The sequence below is a fragment of the Pelophylax lessonae genome (genome assembly GCF_965119305.1).
Source record: "Pelophylax lessonae genome assembly, chromosome: 4".
NCBI classification, from domain to species: Eukaryota; Metazoa; Chordata; class Amphibia; order Anura; family Ranidae; genus Pelophylax; species Pelophylax lessonae.
Genome location: NC_138771.1, coordinates 460,946,182 through 460,968,202, shown reverse-complemented (window position 1 = coordinate 460,968,202; position 22,021 = coordinate 460,946,182). Strand labels below are relative to the sequence as shown.

General features: G+C 38.4%; 1 protein-coding gene across 6 annotated transcripts in view; it reads right to left on the bottom strand.

Annotated features, from left to right (window-relative positions):
* The window catches only part of GRIA1 (glutamate ionotropic receptor AMPA type subunit 1), a 455,708-nt gene that overhangs the window by 65,410 nt on the left and 368,277 nt on the right, over positions 1-22,021 (bottom strand). For all 6 annotated transcript variants that reach the window (XM_082253268.1, XM_082253270.1, XM_082253272.1 and 3 more), the window contains exon 11: positions 12,167-12,537. In XM_082253268.1, coding sequence (XP_082109394.1) covers positions 12,167-12,537 — 371 coding nt within the window. The remainder of the gene's footprint in view (positions 1-12,166; positions 12,538-22,021) is intronic.

The following is a 22,021-nucleotide window of genomic DNA, read 5'->3' as shown; positions in this document are numbered from 1 at the left end:
GTTTTTTTGAGATCAAGCAGAGGAAAAAAAATATGGAATCATTAAATTCTGAGGAAAATATCATGGAATCATGAAAAAAAAAAAAAAACACTACAGTACACTACTAGTATTTTGTTGCACCACCTCTGGATTTTATAACAGCCTGAATTCTCTGAGGCATGGATTTAACTATTAAAAAACAGCACTCCTCATCAATCCAGCTCCAACTTTCACTTATCCATTCCAGCTCTCACACCTGTTTACCCCTTTTGGACCAGAGCAATTTTCAAATTTCTACTATGAGCCTGTTTATTCGGCGATAATTTTGCCATTACTTAAAAAAACAATGTATGTATTATGTTGTTATTGTAAGGACAAACAAGGCTTTCTTTTTGTGAATATTTTCAAGCAACAATAATTTTGTTTTCACAATCCTTAGACAATTAAATGTAATAAAACTAAACAAAAGGATTTTATTTTTTTTGAGTAGTATTAGTTTAAACATAAAATAGTGTTACTGCACATAAAATGTGTGCATTTTATTCTGTTTTGTTTTAAAACAACACTAAAATTATGATTTTGGTACAAAGCATTGCAAAGTTATTTACAAATGAAGTAAAGTGGGTTTTTTTTAATTTTGCGCTTTCAGTGTGATACATATACAGTAAATATATGTAAAAGGTATGAAAAACGAACGAACAAAGCAAACAAAAACAGTTTAACTATTAGTTAATAAAATAGAAAAAAAATCACCAGGAAAATTACAATTGAATAAAGAAGGAGATTAGGGAGGTAATTAGTGCTAATTAGAGTAAACAAATGGGTTAATCAGGGGTTCAACAGAGAAACATTTAATTAGGTAAAAAAAAATTATTAATTGTCAAGGTTGCTGTAACTCTCTTCATCTGCAGATCAAAGTTCAGCCCATTGATCTGTAGATGAAAAACACAGAAAGTTACAAATAATACAATATTTCAATGTAACTTTCTGTGTTCGCAGCTGAGCAAAGTTGTTGATAAACATTGGCAGACTGCTTTTTTTTTGACAGCTCCTGCTGCCGACCTTCTCTGTGTACTCGGCAATGCAGTTGTGATTAATCACATCTGGATTGCATTGTACTTAGACAGGGGAAATCCCGGCAGCAGAGCAGGACTGGACGTACTAGACATACCCTGTGTACAATGATGACATGTTTTTGGGCATGTCGAGTATGCCCAGAGTCTGCAACTGGTTATTGCAGTTGCCTGGATCAGCTTTTCAGGTTGGAGCCTTGTCATGGGCCTTTTTTTTAATTTTCACCATAGATTTGTCAATTGAATTGAGGTCCAGACTATTTGAAGGCCATGCCATTGACATTTTAGGTCTTTCTTGAAGGAAAGTTTTCATGGCTTTTGCCCTATGGCAAGATGCATTATCATCCAGAAAAATGATGTCATCATCATCAAACATCCTTTCAATTGATGGAATAAGAAAAGTGCTCAAAATCTTGATATAAACTTGTGCATTTATTGAAGAGTTAATGACTTTTATTCCCCCCCCCCCCGTACCTATACCTGACATGCAACCCCAAATCATCAATGATTGTGGAAATTTGCATGTTTTCTTCAGACAGTAGTTTTTACACATTTCCTTGGAACGGCACCAAACAAAAGTTCCAGCATCATCACCCTGCCCAATGCAGATTTGTGGTTTATCACTGTAAGATTTTGGTACCTCTGGTACCCTTATTTTCTATTTTCTTTTCAAATATGTGTCCCACCTTTCTAATTAGGTGGTACGCATACACCTTTAAGACGGATGACGTCATCGCTGAGCGCCGCAGAGCGGCTATTTCAACCGCCGGCGTTCTCTCTCACATTGTTTGTTCAAACTACCTGTGTGTCCACATGCTTACAAGCTTGTCTTGCTGCCAGAACCTCCAGCTACTTTCTTTTACTTGGAACAGACCGGAACCTCGCTACCGATCCCTGTATCTCGCTACTGGATCACTCCCTTACTACTGGACCCTTCTACTACTAACTTACTAGTGATAAGTACCCCACAGGGGAATCCTCCATAACCTTACTTACACTATCTACCTCTGCACATAAGGACTGTTACTATCTATGCATGCTAATTCTATCATCTGCACTGTTACATAGATTGCTAGCTCTTGAGTCTACTACCATCTATCCTTGCACTGGGTTAGTCTATCCTGTATTTGTCATCTGCTGTCCTTACCACCTGTTACCATACTCGATTACTAACCTATCTGCATTCTACCTAAATACCATCTAATACTCTCCTGAACATTTCTATCAAGTGCTTACCATCTCTGTCACTGTTCACACCTGTCCCTTCAGCACATCATCTTCATACTATCATATACATCCTATCACTCCAGGAACATCTTATTGAGTGTGTATATCTGTATGCTGAAGCTGACAGGCCCACAGTGATGAGTCTGGAGAGTTGGATCTGGTTATTCAACACATCTCTACATGACTACTGAGTGGAGATTCTGCAGCTGCAAATCCAGCCTACTACAAAAACGCAGGAGCGTTACAATCACCAATATCACTTTCATCCAGAGTCCATGATAGCTCTTCTTTAGCCAACTGTAACCTTGTTTTTTTCTGCTTAGGTGTTAATGATGGTTTTCATTTGACTTTTCTGTATGTAAATCCCATTTCCTTTAGGTAATGTCTTACAGTTTGGTCCCCTACATAGACTCCAGTTTCTGACCATTTGTTCCTCATTTGTTTTGTTATGCATTTTCTGTTTTCAAGGCATATTGCTTTAAGTTTTTTTTATCTTGACGCTTTGATGTCTTCCTTGGTCTACCAGTATGCTTCCCTTCAACAACCTTCTCATTTGAGTTGTACTTCAGATTTTAGACACAGCTGACTGGGAAGAACCAACATCTTTTGCAACATTCCATGATAATTTACCTTCTTGAAGTAGTTTTATTATTCTCTCCTTTGTTTCAAATTACCTCTCTTATATTGGAGCCAGAATTCATGCCAATCAGGTTAGTGCAGCAGCTCACCAAGGCATGCAAGCACTCTTTTTAATCTGCAGACTAATTAGCAGATGTTTCTTTTAGAACTGCAAATACACAGCGATTCCATAATATTTTCCTCAGAATTGAGTGATTCCATATTTTCTTCCTCTGCTTGATCTGAAAAAACAGTTGCAATTGACTACAGTTTTTTTTTTTTTTTTATTAGTGTTTCTTAAAGCCAGAGGTTTGGAATGTTAAATGAAAACAGTTTTGAGGCATGTCTGTGATTAGGTTTTTTTTTTTTTTGTTCTACACTATTAAACAATTGAATTAACATTTTCAAAGAGTGGTGATTCCATACTTTTTGCCAGGGGTTGTATCACTCTTTCCTACATTTTTTTTACTTTAATGTATGCCCTTTTTCTTCTTTATTTTTCCTAAGTTGTCTAACTAATTTTCAGCACAAAATCCCTCATCAGGAGGTGACCTTTGCAAATACATAAAATCCAGAAGGCCTGCGGCTCCAGCAATGTCTGCGAGTCATCTACTACTCAGCTGGCTGAGATTTAATTAACACTTTGCCCCTTTGAGCAGGGGTAAGGCACAGGGATGAGATTTAGTATGCATGTTTATGCATGCAGGTGGGCGGGGAGAGGCTTTCACCGCGGCTGCCCATGCTGTGCAGCTTCACTCTTTGCGTCCAGCTTTGTGAATTTGCACGCGGAGGGGGGAGTACATTGCTTTTAAAACAAATCTAGAGAAAGGGAGAGGAGAACTCAATATCCCCTGCCGAGTATGGATTCAGTATCGGGCCGTCTGCAGACACTGTGTGCGTTTTTCCAGTGTATTCACACAAACATTATTAGCGGCCTCTGTGGGAGCTCAAGGAGCAGCAGCTATTGCTGGCACTCTCCTAATAATTAAAATGAATTATAAGCCATTGTTAATACAGTAGCATATTGCCCCGACGAGAGCAAAGCCACTGAAGAATTCATGCAAGGTATAGTATATGAAAAGCAATTACCACTTACTATATTAATGCTATCTTCTTTTTTTGTTCATCTTGCTATGATGACCTAGATTAACTGTATCAAAAGCCTGGTAAAGTACATGGATGTTTCACTAAAGATGAAATCTAGGCAGAACAGCGTTCATTTAAATACAATTTTCAATAGCCACAGGATAAAAACTCACTTTGCAAATCCAGTTATTACTTTAAAAAAGTTTAAGTGACATCATCATGGGGATGCACATAGCCTGTGCAGAGAGCAGAGCCAAAGGGGCGACCCAGCAGGCCCCACCCACTACAGGCTGGCAGCAGAAGATTACAGTGGAGCAGATACAAGGCCTGACACTCTTCTATAGAAGAGAGATCAGCAGTGACCAGTCATTATACAGGAAGAACCAGCACAGAAGCAACGTTTCATACTGGATTACTCTTATAGCTATGTGCAGCCTATTGTATTATGGTGTGCACCCAAGAGCTCAAATACACATGCATGTCTGTGTATACATATATATATATATATATATATATATATATATATATATATATATATATATATATATATATATACACATACACACAGTATCTCACAAAAATGAATACACCACTCACATTTTTGTAAATATCTTATTCTATCTGTTCATGTGACAACAATGCAGAAATTACACTTTGCTACAATGTAAAGTAGTGAGTGTACAGCTTGTATAACAGTGCAAGTTTGCTGTCCCCTCAAAATAACTCAACACACAGCCATTAATGTCTAAACTGCTGGCAACAAAAGTGAGTACACCCCTAAGTGGAAATGTCCAAATTGGGCCCAAAGTGTCAATATTTTGTGTGGCCACTATTATTTTCAGCCTTAACCCTCTTGGGCATGGAGTTCACCAGAGCTTCACAGGTTGCCACTGGAGTCCTCTTCCACTCCTCCATGATGACATTGCGAAGCTGGTGGATGTTATAGACCTTGCCTTCCTCCACCTTACGTTTGGGGATGCCCCACAGATGCTCAGTAGGGTTTAGATCTGGAGATATACTTGGCCAGTTCATTACCTTTACCCTCAACTTCTTTAACAAGGCAGTGGACGTCATGGAAGAGTGTTTGGGGTCGTTATCATGTTCGTATACTGCCCTGTGGCCCAGTATCTGAAGGGAGGGGATCATGCTCTGCTTCAGTATGTCACAGTACATGTTGGCATGCATGGTTCCCTCAATGAACTGTAGCTTCCCAGTGCCGGCAGCACTCATGCAGCCCCAGACATGACACTCCCACCACTATGCTTGACTGTAGGCAAGATACATTTGTCTTTGTACTCCTCACCTCACCCGGTTGCCACCACACACCCTTGACACCATCTGAACCAAATAAGTTTATCTTGGTCTCATCAGACCACAGGACATGGTTCAAGTAATGCATGTTCTTAGTCTGCTTGTCTTCAGCAAACTGTTTGCAGGCTTTCTTGTGCATCATCTTTATAAGAGGCTTCCTTCTGGGACGACAGCCATGCAGACCAATTTGATGCAGTGTGCAGTGTATGGTCTGAGCACTGCCAGACTGACCCCCCCTCACCCCTTCAACCTCTGCAGCAGCAATGCTTGAAGCACTCACGTCTACTTCCCAAAGAAAACCTTTAGATATGATGCATGGTGAGGCCTGTTCTTAATGGAACCTGTCCTGTTACACCACTGTATGGTCTTGACCACCGTGCTGCAGCTCAGTTTCAGTGTCTTGGCAATCTTCTTAAAGCCTAGGCCCTCCTTATGTAAAAGCAAAAATTATTTTTTTCAGATCCTCAGAGAGTTCTTTTCCATGAGGTGCCATGTTGAACTTCCAGTGACCAATATGAGAGAGTGAGAGCGATAACACCAAATTTAACACACCTGCTCCCCATTCACACCTGAGACCTTGTAGCATGAATGAGTCACATGACACAGGGGAGAGAATATGGCTAATTGGGCCCAATTTTGACATTTTCATTTAGGGGTGTACTCACTTTTGTTGCCAGTGGTTTAGACATCAATGGTTGTGTGCTGAGTTTTTTTGAGGGGACAGCATTACACTGTTATACAAGCTGTACAGTCACTACTTTACATTGTAGCAGTGTCATTTCTTCAGTGTTGTCACATGAAAAGATGTGATAAAATATTTACAAAAATATAAGGGGTGTACTCACTTTTGTGAGATACTGTGTATATATATATATATATATATATATATATATATACACATATACACACACACACACACTATATTGTCAAAAGTATTGGGACACCTTCCTTTACATGCACATGAACTTTGATGGTATCCCAGATTTACAGTAGTCTGTAGGGTTCAATATTGAGTTGGCTCACCCTTTGCAGCTTTAACGGCTTCAACTCTTCTTGGAATGCTGTCCACAAGGTTTAGGAGTGTGTCTATGGGACCATTCTTCCAAAAGCGCATTTGTGAGGTCGGACCCCGATGTTAGAGTGTAGACTGCGAGCCAGGCCTTCTCGTCCAATTCATCCCAAAGGTGTTCTATCGAGTTGAAGTCAGAACTTGCTCATCCTTGTCCTTAAGGATCTTGCTTTGTATACTAGTCCAAATAATTTGGTAGAGGGGAGATTAAGATGTGGAGTTGTTTTTCAGGGGTTGGGCTTAGCCCCTTAGTTCCAGTGAAGTGAACTCTTAAGGCATCAGCATACCAAGACATTTTGGACCATTTCATGCTCCAAACTTTATGGGAACAGTTTGGGGGTGGCTTCTTCCTGTTCCCACATGACTGTGCACCAGCGCACAAACAAGGTCAATAAACATGGATGAGCAGGTTTGGGGAGGAGGAACTTGACTGGCCTGCACAGAGTCCTGACCTCAACCCAAACATCTTTGAGATAAATTAGAGTGGAGACTGCGAGCCAGGCCTTCTTGTCCAATATCACTGCCTGACCTCACAAATGCACTTCTGGAAGAATGGTCAAACATTCCCATAGACACACTCCTAAACCTTGTGGACAACCTACCCAGAAGAGTTAAAGCTGTCATAGCTGCAAAGGATGGGCTAACACAATAGTGAACCCTACAAACTAAGACTGGGATGCCATTAAAGTTCATGTACCTTTAAAAAGGCAGGCCCAATACTTTTGACAATATAGTATAATATATATATATATACACACACACTATATATATATATATATATATATATATATATATATATATATATATATATATATATATATACATATACAGTATATATATATACATATACATACACACATACGCAAACACACACTCTTATAAATAAACATAAAAAAAACATTTTAAAGTGTATTAAAACACAGGGGTCAGAAGGGCAGTGGATGGTGTCAGTAGGGCAGAGATGGGGTGAGCAGGACAATGGATGGTATCAGTCAGCAGTCAGTAGAGCAGTAGACAGTGTCAGTAGGGCAGTGGACAATATCAGTAAGGCAGATATTGACATCAGTAGGAAAGTGGACAATGTCAGTAATTTTTTATTTTTTTTATAATTTTTTACAATAATATTTTTTATTTTTTTTCCAAATTGTTTTTTTTTTTTTTTTTAGGAGCCTTTTGGTAAAAGGTTGAGATAGAGAAAGGGACTGAGCACAGATATTCTTCACCCAGTCCCTTTCTCTGCCACTTCAGCTGCACTGGACAGTGCTGAGCGGCTTCTTGTTCATTCACAAAGTGAATCAGAGTAAACACAGTTTACTGTGCTTCAGATATGAATTAACACAGAAAGTGATCAGTAATGATCACCCACTGTGTTCATTAGAAAAAAGGCAGGGGCTGGTAAATTTTTGTACTCTATTTTTATCTGACCACTAGATCTACACTGCTCACCTCTTCTATTGCACATTATAACCTCATAAATTTGTGATTTTTTTTTTTCATCTGTTTTTGACATTTTTATCTGCAGCCTCCACTTTTTTGCAGGGGTGCCTGTAATCCTTCCAGCAAATGGGATTATGTGTCACTCCAGCTCCATTTGAAGGCAAGTCTTTTTGACTGGATGTAAATGTAAGTAGCCTCTTGTACTATTTTATGATGCTTTTACACACCAAATATATCACCATGTACATTACAGACGACTTATGCTAATTGTCATGTTTTACCTCATAGATTTCTCAGTACCTCAAAATCCCCAGAAGGAATCATTCCGAAACATGTCGGGTTGGACTGTAGGATCCCCTTAGCTAGTCTAAAAAATATGGGCAGCTATTGTAGGTCATATCTTCCAGACTAGGGCACTCTTTTATGTATGTATTTGTTTTATGGACTTTTGTCTATTTTTATTATTGTATACATATACAATTTCCCATTAGCCTTTTAAACTTTTTTTTACGCTGCCTGTAACTGCCTCAAAGTCCCGGAGGGGTGTTAGGACACAGGAATAATCAAACTTCCTGCACTTGCAGTCACACAGGAATAATAAAACCTCTTGTACTTGCAGTTGCATAGGAATAATAAAACCTCTTGTACTTGCAGTTGCACAGGAATAATAGAACCTCCTTCACTTGCAGCTACACAGGGATAATAAAACCTCCTGTATTGGTAGTTGCATAGGGAAAGCAAAACCTCTTGCACTTACAATTGCACGCTCATAGTAAAACCTCCTGCACTTGCAGTGACAGTCACACAGGAATAATAAAACCTCCTGCACCCCCAGTTGCACAGGAATAATAAAGCCTCATGTGCTTTCAGTTACACAGGGATAGTAAAACCTTCTATATTTGTGGTTGCATAGGAAAAGTAAATCCTCCTGCACTTGCAGTTGCACAGGAATAATAAAACCTCCTGCACTTACAGTTGCACAAGAATAATAAAACATCCTGTACTTTTAGTTACAGGGATAGTAAAACTTCTGTACTTGTTGTTGCATAGGAAAAGTAAAACCTCTTGCACTTTCAGTTGCACGCTAATAATAAAAACGCCTGCACTTGCAAATGCACAGGAATTATAAACTCCCTGCACTTGCAGTCATACGGGAATATTAAAACCCCTACAATTGCAGTCACACAGAAACAATAAAACCCCTACACTTGCAATCACACGTGACATGAATAATCAAACCTCCTTCACTTGCAATCACACAGAAATAATAAAACCTCCTTCACTTGCAGTCACACAGGAATAATAATACCTCCTTCACTTGCAGTCACACAGGAATAATAATACCTCCTTCACTTGCAGTCACACAGGAATAATAATACCTCCTTCACTTGCAGTCACACAGGAATAATAATACCTCCTTCACTTGCAGTCACACAGAAATAATAAAACCTCCTTCACTTGCAGTCACACAGAAATAATAAAACCTCCTTCACTTGCAGTCACACAGAAATAATAAAACCTCCTTCACTTGCAGTCACAAAGGAATAATAAAACCTCCTGCACTTGCAGTCACACAATAATAATAAAACCTCCTGCACTTGCAGTTGCACAGGAATAATAAAACCACCTGCACATGCAGTCACACAGGAATAATAAAACCTCCTTCATTTTCAGTCACACAGGAATAATAAAACCTCCTTCACTTGCAGTCACACAGAAATAATAATACCTCCTTCACTTGCAGTCACACAGAAATAATAAAACCTCCTTCACTTGCAGTCACACAGAAATAATAAAACCTCCTTCACTTGCAGTCACACAGAAATAATAAAACCTCCTTCACTTGCAGTCACACAGAAATAATAAAACCACCTGCACATGCAGTCACACAGGAATAATAAAACCTCCTTCATTTTCAGTCACACAGGAATAATAAAACCTCCTTCACTTGCAGTCACACAGAAATAATAAAACCTCCTGCACTTGCAGTTGCACAGGAATAATAAAAACCTCCTTCACTTGCAGTCACAAAGGAATAATAAAACCTCCTGCACTTGCAGGCACACAAGAATAATAAAACCTCCTGCACTTGCAGTTGCACAGGAATAATAAAACCACATGCACATGCAGTCACACAGGAATAATAAAACCTCCTTCATTTTCAGTCACACAGGAATAATAAAACCTCCTTCACTTGCAGTCACACAGTAATAATAAAACCTCCTTCACTTGCAGTCACACAGGAATAATAAAACCTCCTGCACTTGCAGTCACACAGGAATAATAAAACCTCCTTCACTTGCAGTCACACAGAAATAATAAAACCTCCTTCACTTGCAGTCACACAGAAATAATAAAACCTCCTGCACTTGCATTTGCACAGAAATAATAAAACCTCCTGCACTTGCAGTTGCACAGGAATAATAAAACCTCCCGCACTTGCAGTTCCACAGGCATAGTACAACTACTTGTGCTTTCAGTTGCACGCCAATAGTAAAACCTTCTTCACTGGCAGTTGCCCAGTTATAATAAAACCTCTAGGATGTGCAGTTGCTCAAGTGTTCTAAAACTTCCTTTCCTTTTAGATGCACACTGATAATAAAACCTGCTCTTGTAGCTGCTCAGTGGTAGTAAAACCATCCGCAATAACAGTTGTACACTGATAGTAAACCATTCTGCACATTGGTTTGTACACTGATCGTAAAACCTCCAATGCTTTTAGATGTACAATGGTATTAGGGAGGGAGACCCAGAAAGCCTCTTAACGGTTATCACCCATTTATAGTTACACCACTGCACTGTTGCCAGACAAAATAGCTTCCAGGCTTGTTTTTATGATGATTCATTACAATATTAAAGCTGAACACCAAGAAGACTGCTAAATTCAGTATTGTGGTTTAGACAGCCCTGCCAGACAGCACGGCCAGCCCGGTGACCTGACTTTTCTCTGAGGCAATTTAGCAACACCGCTTGATTGCCTCTCTGCCCCTAGCCTGGACTTTGACAAGTAAACAACAACAGACTTAAGAGGTCATCTCAGCTCCTGAATCAATGGCACCTGCAATAAGTACTGTCTTTCCCTCTCCCATGCTCTAGGTGCTCAAGTACAGAGCATTACAAAAGCCTGATTTCAAGTCTACTTAAAGTATTTCTACTAGTTACGTTGATTTTAAATATATTTAATCATCATTTTTAGCGATACAACCAAAAATGTATTGCAGCTTATCTATCATTTGATGTAGTGGCTGCATTAGTTTTCTTTTTTTTTTAGGCTTTTTTCCTTTTGTTTTCACTTGGTGATCTGGCTAGTAATACATATCCTGTATTAGTAGAGTGCCCCCACTCTCGATGAAGGAGCACAGGGGGCACCACAGACAGCAGAACTGTCACTCTGGGATAGAGAGAAGTGTTAGATGTACTGGCAGATTTAAATATACTAACAAATGGAAGCCAAACTCCAGATAAAACTTTCAAATCAGTTACAGCAAACAGTTTTTTTTTTGGGGGGGGAATAATGGTTATAGGTTAAGAAATAAAAGCTGATAATTATAAGCACCCCTTTCAGTATTAAATGGTTTGTCTCATCCCTGTAAACTGATACATCCAGAGGAAAGCTTGTTCTTTTGAAAAACAACAGATGTACTGGTTAGATCACAAGATGAAGTAGAGGAAAAAAAGCCTATAAAAAGAATAAAAATGCAGCCATCCCATCTAAGAATTGGTAAGTTACAATATAATAAGCCTATAAAAAGAATAAAAATGCAGCCATCCCATCTAAGAATTGGTAAGCTACAATATAATAAGCCTATAAAAAGAATAAAAATGCAGCCATCCCATCTAAGAATTGGTAAGCTACAGTATAATAAGCTTATAAAAAGAATAAATATGCAGCCATCCCATCTGAGAATTGGTAAGCTACAATATAATAAGCCTATAAAAAGAATAAAAATGCAGCCATCCCATCTAAGAATTGGTAAGCTACAATATAATAAGCCTATAAAAAGAATAAAAATGCAGCCATCCCATCTGAGAATTGGTAAGCTACAATATAATAAACCTATAAAAAGAATAAAAATGCAGCCATCCCATCTAAGAATTGGTAAGCTACAATATAATAAACGTTTGCTTTCGGGTTTAATACTGCTTTAATAAATACATAAATGCATTCATTACTTTTTAACTTTTTAATCTGTCTGCAGTTCAGATTTAAAAGTACAATTTTTTATTTTATAATCAAAGATAAAATTCAAGAAATGTAATAATAATGAAAAAAAATGAACACTTCTTTCCCATGCCACCTATCAATATGCTTAGTCCTTCCTATTCAAAAATATTTTACATAAAATACATGCATTGTCCAACTCACCTAGGGGAAATATCGCACCCCTGTTGCATAAATGCTCCCAGTGAAAACCAGAGGCTATTAAATATCCCAAATTCATTTGAATGGTCCGTAGAAGGTGGCTCTCTTCCCTCCTCATATTCTTCATTGTGCCATTCATATGGACTAAAGCGACTGACTAAAAAGAGGACCACACTAACTCCAATGTAGGCAAACACTATGCACATCCAGATCTCATAGGCCAGTGGATCCAAAAAGGAGAAGACACCAGGTTTTGACTTCATAGGCTTCTTAATCATAATGGATATACCCAAGCTCATAAAAGGTTTGGAAAAGTCAATAACTTCTTCTCGGACCAGAGTAATTGTCAACGGGGCCACGGCAAGATCCGCTCTCTGAAAGCACAGGGACAAGCACAATTATTATTTTTCAGAACCTCTTTTTATAGAAAATTTTTGTTATGATAAGTAGGTCCTTAATTAAGTACATATAATTTATTACATATATATATATATATATATATATATATATATATAATATATATATGTACATATATTTATAATAAGTATGTTGTGGGTACAAAGATACAATTTACAAAAAGTTGCTTTGCTAAATAAATTAGTATTGAATCAGCTTATACAGTCAAAAACAAGGAAAAAGATTGGGCTTTGTAAAGGCCAATGGAAAGAGGAGAATCACAGGTATCACACAATTATAGAAAAATACATATGTATTTTTCTATAATTGTGTGATACCTGTGATTCTCCTCTTTCCATTGGCCTTTACAAAGCCCCACCTTTTCCCTTGTTTTTGACTCTATATATTTAGGGGTCTGGGCTACCCATCACGGTAAATTTGCAGTATCAGCTTTTACAGTGTTGAAAAATCCGTGTTTCAGAATGTAATATATATATTTTTTTATCTTAATGGGTTTCTATTACAAGATAGCTATACATTTTTACCCAGCATTTCAGAATGTGTTTGGGAATTAAGGGCAGATTTGCGTTTTATGCGTTTCTATTACACAATGATTATACATTTTACACAATATTTCAGAATGTGTTTGGGATTGATAGGCACATCTATTAAAATATAACTAAAGGCAAACTTTTATTTTTATTTTTGGATAGAGTAGAGATACATTAGAACACCTGCCAATTTTTATTGCTGTCTGTGCCCCCATTAAAGTGTAACTATAGGCAAAAATGTATTTTTTAGTTTTAAATAGAGGGGAGATGGATTAGAACACCTGTCAATTTTATTGGCTGTCTGCACCTCCTGTATGGAAATTGGCTCTCTCTATTTGTCCTGTTTACCATTTTTTTTAAAAGTGAAAATAAAAGAAAATCCTAAATTTTGGGTTGTCCCCAGAAAAGTAATAGCTGGGAAATCTTCAAATGGGAACACTCGTTTTGGTGACCTGGGGGTCCCCAAGGAATTCCCTTAATTTGCAGGGATTTCCTCTCACTTCCTGTTTGGCTATGGGGCAGGAAGTGAAGGGAAATCTCTGCAATGGGACACAGATGGCGAAAAAAAAAAAAAAAATCTGACAGAGGTTATAACCTTCCCTCACTCTATCCAAAATGAAAAAAATATGTGCCTATAGTTCTACTTTAGGGCTAAACTACTGATAATTCTTTGTTGAAAAAAGTATATGTTAATGGTTTTACCTATTAAATGGTTTATATTTGTGTCCAATCAGTCCTGATATTTACAAAGTACTGCCAAGGCCAGAACCACATTGGTGATCCACCCTTCAACCTGGAATAGAACTGTTAAGAAGCAGCAGCAGACTGAAGAGCTTAAACTGATTGTAAATGATCACCTTGTAAAACAACCCATTCAGTTTAAAATAAAAATGAAAGGAAAAACATTTATATATATATATATATATATATATATATATATATATATATATATATATATAAATAAAAAGGAAATATTTTTTGCCCTTTTTTATAAGTGATCACATTCCCTCTGTTCTCAGCAGCATAAGAGGTGGGGGAGGAGAAGCAGCAATACACTCAGCTACCCAGTTAATGGATGTGCAGCGGGGCCGTGTCAGGACATGTCTTATCATTGGAGGAGAGTAAACTGAGTTCCTAGCACAGCTACAGAACTGACCACGGTGTGTTCTCCTGCATAATGTGGTCAGTTAATAATAGGAAAGCAGAGGGACTGGCAGGAACACCAGGGATTTCACACAAAGGAACAGGATAATTTCTCATACAAGTACATAGTACAGCAGGCACATATCAGGAATATGAAGTGTTGGGGTAGCAAACACTTTAACCCTCTGCTCATGCAGCATACATATCCACACAACATTGGCCCTCCCTCTAGTAATGCGAGTGTTGCAAGTTATAAAGGGGGCTGATACCAAAACCCGAATTCACTAAAGCACCTAGTTGAAGTTTTAACTCTGGCAGCTTAACCTAATTAAGATGCTAATGAGTTTAGCTTGGAGTTCGTTTTGAGCAGCTCTAGTCCAAACTCTTAGTGAATTAGGCCCCAAGTCACAATTTAGGTATGTGCACTACACTACTACTAGAAGCAATGAAAATAAATGTAATGATTTCTCTATTTAACACATAACTGTATTAATATGTGTGTGGGGGGTTTGTCCATAAAAATTTACTTTTTTAAACATAAAATAAAAATGGTAACCCACATAATATTTTAAAAACACAGCAACTGGCTTCATATCCTCTATAGTTAATCTAGATCCCCTTTTTTGCTGTTTGAATATCTAGATCCCCTTTTTTGTTGTTTGAATACAGCGATCAATTTCATATACAACTCTTGTAATTATATTCTAAAGCTTGATGGGACCAGCGTTCCAGATATCAAAGTGAGAGCTGATAGGGGGAAATCCAAAAAGTTTTGAGGGTTATACCGCTTCCTCAGGAGGATGGAGGAATTGGAGGAATGAATGTCTAAACATATACAAAGAGGTACATTTAATAAAGGCAAATTTTAAATACAATTCCTACACATATCAAAAACTAAATAATTATCAAAAAACCCAAAACTTAGTAAAAAGGCAGCTAAAGGAAGCCCACAGCTAGATCCACAATGTGCCTGTACCCTGGGGGCGAGGGCTTATTTTTTGGTGTCATTGTGTTCCTTTATGCTGGTTTTTCATAATAACTAAATGTCAGAAACATTGTACCAGCCATCAGGCTAATACGCATGCGCATGCATGTGCAGACATTCACGCATGTCTACTTCCGCCAAGCGGGTTATTTAAACCTGAATTTTGAATATGTGTTTTTTATGTCTGCACTTGGGCTTTAACTCATCTAGCTTGCTTTCATACATTAAGAACTACATTTTTATATGCCACAATGACAGTTGCTACTATTTAAAAGCTATGTTGTAATAATAAAAGCAATGGTAATATATTTTTTTATTTAGACCAGTCCCTAATTATGAACATCATCAAATCTGTATAAATGGTGCTAAAAGTCTGTTACAAAACTGGTGTTGTGAAGTTTGATGTTTGTTTAAAGCAGGGGCTACCAAGGTACAACAGTTTACTTAAAGCAGGGGTTACCAAGGTAAAACAGTTTACTTAAAGCAGGGGTTACCAAGGTAAAACAGTTTACTTAAAGCAGGGGTTACCAAGGTTAACCAGTTTACTTAAAGCAGGGGTTACCAAGGTAAAACAGTTTACTTAAAGCAGGGGTTACCAAGGTAAAACAGTTTACTTAAAGCAGGGGTTACCAAGGTAAAACAGTTTACTTAAAGCAGGGGTTACCAAGGTACAACAGTTTACTTAAAGCAGGGGCTACCAATGTACAACAGTTTACTTAAAACAGGGGTTGCCAAGGTTAACCAGTTTTACTTAAAGCAGGGGTTACCAAGGTAAAACAGTTTACTTAAAGCAGGGGTTACCAAGGTACAGCAGTTTACTTAAAGCAGGGGTTACCAAGGTAAAACAGTTTACTTAAAGCAGGGGTTACCAAGGTACAACAGTTTACTTAAAGCAGGGGTTACCAAGATAAAACAGTTTACTTAAAGCAGGGGTTACCAAGGTACAACAGTTTACTTAAAGCAGGGGTTACCAAGATAAAACAGTTTACTTAAAGCAGGGTTACCAAGGTAAAACAGTTTACTTAAAGCAGGGTTACCAAGGTAAAACAGTTTACTTAAAGCAGGGGTTACCAAGGTACAACAGTTTACTTAAAGCAGGGGCTACCAAGGTACAACAGTTTACTTAAAACAGGGGTTACCAAGGTTAACCAGTTTACTTAAAGCAGGGGTTACCAAGGTAAAACAGTTTACTTAAAGCAGGGGGTTACCAAGGTACAAAAGTTTACTTAAAGCAGGGGTTACCAAGGTAAAACGGCTTACTTACAAAATCAATGATTAGTCTACAAATACCTTTGGACATACCAGTGCTCTTGTAAAATATCAGACCAACCACATAGTCAAATTGGGCTTGGTAGATTCTAACAATGTGGCATCAATTCACAAAACCCCAGGAGGACATTTTCATACTTTTATCTTATTGCAAGAAACATTTCTTATCATAACATGTAGTTTTATAAAAATAAATAATGACATTGGTGTAGAATCATTTTTCAGATGACACGAACAATAACTACTAGAAGCTTTTGTGTTATAAAAAGGTATTTCAGCTAGTATGACTTTTATCAACTTGATCTCAGGAAGGTTTACCCCCCGACCAGGCCATTTTTTTTGCGATACGGCACTGCATTACTTTAACTGACAATTGCTTGGTCGTGTGATACTGTACCCAAATAAAATTTATGTCCTTTTTTTCCATAAATAGAGCTTTCTTTTGGTGGTATTTGATCACCTCTGCGGTTTTTATTTCTTGCGCTACAAACAAAAAAAGGCTGACAATTTTGAAAGAAAGAGAAAACAATATTTTTTACTTTCCGCTATGAAACACATCTAATAAAAAAAATTGAAAAAATTTAATTTCTTCATAAATTTAGGGCAATATACAGGTCCTTCTCAAAAAATTAGCATATTGTGATAAAGTTCATTCTTTTCTGTAATGTACTGATAAACATTAGACTTTTATATTTTAGATTCATTACACACAACTGAAGTAGTGCAAGCCTTTTATTGTTTTAATATTGATGATTTTGGCATACAGCTCATGAAAACCCAAAATTCCTATCTCAAAAAATTAGCATATCATGAAAAGGTTCTCTAAACGAGCTATTAACCTAATCATCTGAATCAACTAATTAACTCTAAACACCTGCAAAAGATTCCTGAGGCTTTTAAAAACTCCCAGCCTGGTTCATTACTCAAAACCGCGATCAGGGGTAAGACTGCCGACCTGACTGCTGTCCAGAAGGCCATCACTGACACCCTCAAGCAAGAGGGTAAGACAGAAAGAAATTTCTGAATGAATAGGCTGTTCCCAGAGTGCTGTATCAAGGCACCTCAGTGGGAAGTCTGTGGGAAGGAAAAAGTGTGGCAGAAAACGCTGCACAATGAGAAGAGGTGACCGGACCCTGAGGAAGATTGTGGAGAAGGACCGATTCCAGACCTTGGGGGACCTGCGGAAGCAGTGGACTGAGTCTGGAGTAGAAACATCTAGAGCCACCGTGTACAGGCGTGTGCAGGAAATGGGCTACAGGTGCCGCATTCCCCAGGTCAAGCCACTTTTGAACCAGAAACAGCGGCAGAAGCGCCTGACCTGGGCTACAGAGAAGCAGCACTGGACTGTTGCTCAGTGGTCCAAAGTACTTTTTTCGGATGAAAGCGAATTTTGTATGTCATTCGGAAATCAAGGTGCCAGAGTCTGGAGGAAGACTGGGGAGAGGGAAATGCCAAAATGCCTGAAGTCCAGTGTCAAGTACCCATAGTCAGTGATGGTCTGGGGTGCCATGTCAGCTGCTGGTGTTGGTCCACTGTGTTTTATCAAGGGCAGGGTCAATGCAGCTAGCTATCAGGAGATTTTGGAGCACTTCATGCTTCCATCTGCTGAAAAGCTTTATGGAGATGAAGATTTCATTTTTCAGCACGACCTGGCACCTGCTCACAGTGCCAAAACCACTGGTAAATGGTTTACTGACCATGGTATTACTGTGCTCAATTGGCCTGCCAACTCTCCTGACCTGAACCCCATAGAGAATCTGTGGGATGTTGTGAAGAGAAAGTTGAGAGACGCAAGACCCAACACTCTGGATGAGCTCAAGGCCGCTATCGAAGCATCCTGGGCCTCCATATCACCTCAGCAGTGCCACAGGCTGATTGCCTCCATGCCAGGCCGCATTGAAGCAGTCATTTCTGCAAAAGGATTCCCGACCAAGTATTGAGTGCATAACTGAACATAATTTTTTGAAGGTTGACTTTTTTTTGTATTAAAAACACTTTTCTTTTATTGGTCGGATGAAATATGCTAATTTTTTGAGATAGGAATTTTGGGTTTTCATGAGCTGTATGCCAAAATCATCAATATTAAAACAATAAAAGGCTTGCACTACTTCAGTTGTGTGCAATGAATCTAAAAAATATGAGAAACTAATGTTTATCAGTATATTACAGAAAATAATGAACTTTATCACAATATGCTAATTTTTTGAGAAGGACCTGTATATTCTGCTACATATTTTTGGTAAAAAAATCCCAATAAGCGTATATTGATTTGGTTTGCGCAAAAGTTTTAAAGTCTACAAACGATGGGATATTTTTGTTCATTTTCTTTTACTAGTAATGGCGATCAGCAACTTATAGCGGAACTTGGATATTGCAGCGGACAAATTGGAAACTTTTTGGGGACCAGTGACACTAATACAATGATCAGTGCTAAAAAATATGCACTGTCACTGTACTAATGATACTGGCTGGGGGAAGTGCTTGTACTAGGGAAAGGCATGAATCAGTGCCCCTGCTTTTCAGAGACACAGGATCCATGCCTTCTGTACTGACAGAACAGTGATCTGCCTTGATTACATAAGCAGACCCCCATCCTGACTCTGTACCGAAGCATCCGCGGGTGCCGGTGGACATTGAGTCCGCTGTACCCACCAATCAGTCCCTGCTGTGTATAATCACAGCAGGAGCAGGCCGCCAGCAGCGTGCACGCTCGCCCTAGCCCGGGAAGTGCAGGATCATGTACTAGATGTATGTAAGCTATACGGTTGGCACTAGGAATGGATCTTGTTTTCTCCTCAAAAGGTACTGTACACCATACAAACTTGCAAAAAAAAAAATCTGGAGAAAAATATAAAAAATATTTTAAAGTGGTAATATAACTTTTAAACTTTTACCTACAGGTAAGCCTATAATAAGGCTTACCTGTAGGTAAAATTAATATCTCCTAAACCTGCAAAGTTTAGGAGATATTCGCCCTGCATGCAGCCGCTGACACCAGTGGTGCATGCGCTCTGAAGGTCCGACGGACCTTCAGAGCTCCTTTCTGGAAAGTGAACTCCCGCACGCACGAGTGACGTCATCGTGGCTCCGGCCACTCACAGCACTGGAGCCGCTGAACCCGGAAGAGACGCAGAGGGAACATGACAGCTCCCTCAGCGGTGTTCTGGCAACCGTGTCGGGGCACCGTTCTAAGGTAAGTATTTCATAATGAGCTAGTATGCGATGCATACTAACTCATTATGCCTTTGTCCTGCAGGTTTTTTCTTTTTTTTGAGAGATACAACCGCTTTAAGCCACACCCTCTAAGTGCTTTATGTAGAGTCATGAGTCATCCTTGTGGAATCTTGGGGGAGTCCCAGCTATGCTCTTTGAATCCGTAGCTTTTGCAGTCTTTTTGAAATGGCATTCTCTTGGCTAGACAGGTGCACCAGAAGCTGGGATGTAAGGCATTTTTAGATGTTTTTTTTTTTTTTTTATTGCTTTCACTAAATGTTCTTATTCAGGGTTGGGGCTGCAAATTAAGTGAATCTTGCAATTTCATGCAAGATCTGCTCTAAAGTATATTTAAAGTATAACTAAAGACAAAACTGGGCGTCCCCAAGGAATTCTCTTAATTCACAGGGATTTCCATTCACGTCCTGTTTGGCTATGAGACAGGACATAAAGGGGAAATCTCTGCAATGGGACACAGATGGCGAAAAAAATAAATGACAGGGGATATAACCCTTGCTTGCTCTATTCTAAATGAAAAATAAAAAAATTGCCTATCGTTCTACTTTAAAGCAAAAAGAGTACTCTTTTGAAAAAAATTAGCTTTGGCTTTTGATATCTTTTAAAGAAAAAACATATTTAAAGAAGTGCAGAGGCTGCCATTACTGATCTCAGTGTAAGAGTACCAGTTGCCTAGCTCAGGTTTCAATAACCTATGAATCATGACCTATGACTTGAAAGAAAATGCAGATTACAAAGTTAGAAGGCAGCTAAAAGTTCTGATCTGCATATAATTTCAAGGTTAGTATTGAAGTCACCAGATCCACTCATCCCAGTTAACTAGGATTTTCAGAAGAAGTCAACAATGGCAGCCTTTATGTTTTTTTTTCAATAAAGGTTGCCTTTAAGACTTTCTAGACAGAGTATTAGTAAAATGATATCATTGCTAAATCTTCCAGACAGCAGCCAAAGTCTCCTGCTGTTAGCAATGTTTGCAAAAAGCATCAGAAATTCAAATCTTTACATAACAAACAGCTTTCTGTCAAATTTGATTTTGTACGACAGGCTACTAAAATATGGCTGTACGTGCTCTTTCTCATTCTAATCAAAGGTAATAGTACATTTTACCTCTTGGTTATTAGAGTCAGTATACAGCTTTCAGCAGGTAATATTCTCAATACTCTTATACAGAATAATATATACGCATACACTAACTCACAGATAATAATTCAAATGTAAGCCCACCTAAAAGTGGAGAAAGTGCATTTGAATTGCTAGCTCACTTAAAGCGGAGTTCCGGGCACAAAATTCAGTTTCTAATAATTACTGCATTGTATTCCTTACTCTCCGCTGAGTCAGAATTGGATATTCCCATAGTTTTTTTTTTTTTCACTTACCTGTTTACAGAGGTTTGTATACTCACCTTTCAAAGGACTTCCTCCCTCCTGTGCCTCGGCTCTCCTCGTCACTTCCTGCGGCAATGCGTCCTGGGAGCTCTTCCTCGGCCCTCCCATGATGCACTTTGCAGTCACATGGGCGGCCGACCACTGTTCTCATTTCTTGACTCACAGGCCTACGCCCACTGGAATCAGGAAGAAGGGAAGACATTTCCCCACAACGGACTCGGCAATCCACAACAAAGATGGCGCCGCACATCAGAAATTATATAAAGTAAGATTTTATTCTTGCAAACTCATTATTTCACCATTCTAACCAGGATTAGCGGATGTATCGATGTGTAAGGGTGATTGTTAGGGGGAGATTGAAAAAAAAAAAACGATTCTGTGCCCGGAACTCCGCTTTAAACTGGATAATTCCGTTTTAGGGGAACATTAAACTGTCTAGGTGATTTATACAATAAATTGTGTTTTGGTGATGCAGAACAAAGCAACAGGTTCTCTTTAATCCCACATCAAAAAAACAGTGCTGCGCCAGAAATCCTATTTGTAAATTCTTGTGAACACATCCAGAAGTATATATAAATTATATACAGGTCCTTCTCAAAAAATTAGAATATTGTGATGAAGTTCATTATTTTCTGTAATGTACTGATAAACATTAGACTTTCATATATTTTAGATTCATTACACACAACTGAAGTAGTGCAAGCCTTTTATTGTTTTAATATTGATGATTTTGGCATACAGCTCAAGAAAACCCAAAATTCCTATCTCAAAAAATTTGCATATTTCATCCGACCAATAAAAGAAAAGTGTTTTTAATACAAAAAAAGTCAACCTTCAAAAAAATTATGTTCAGTTATGCACTCATTACTTGGTCGGGAATCCTTTCGCAGAAATGACT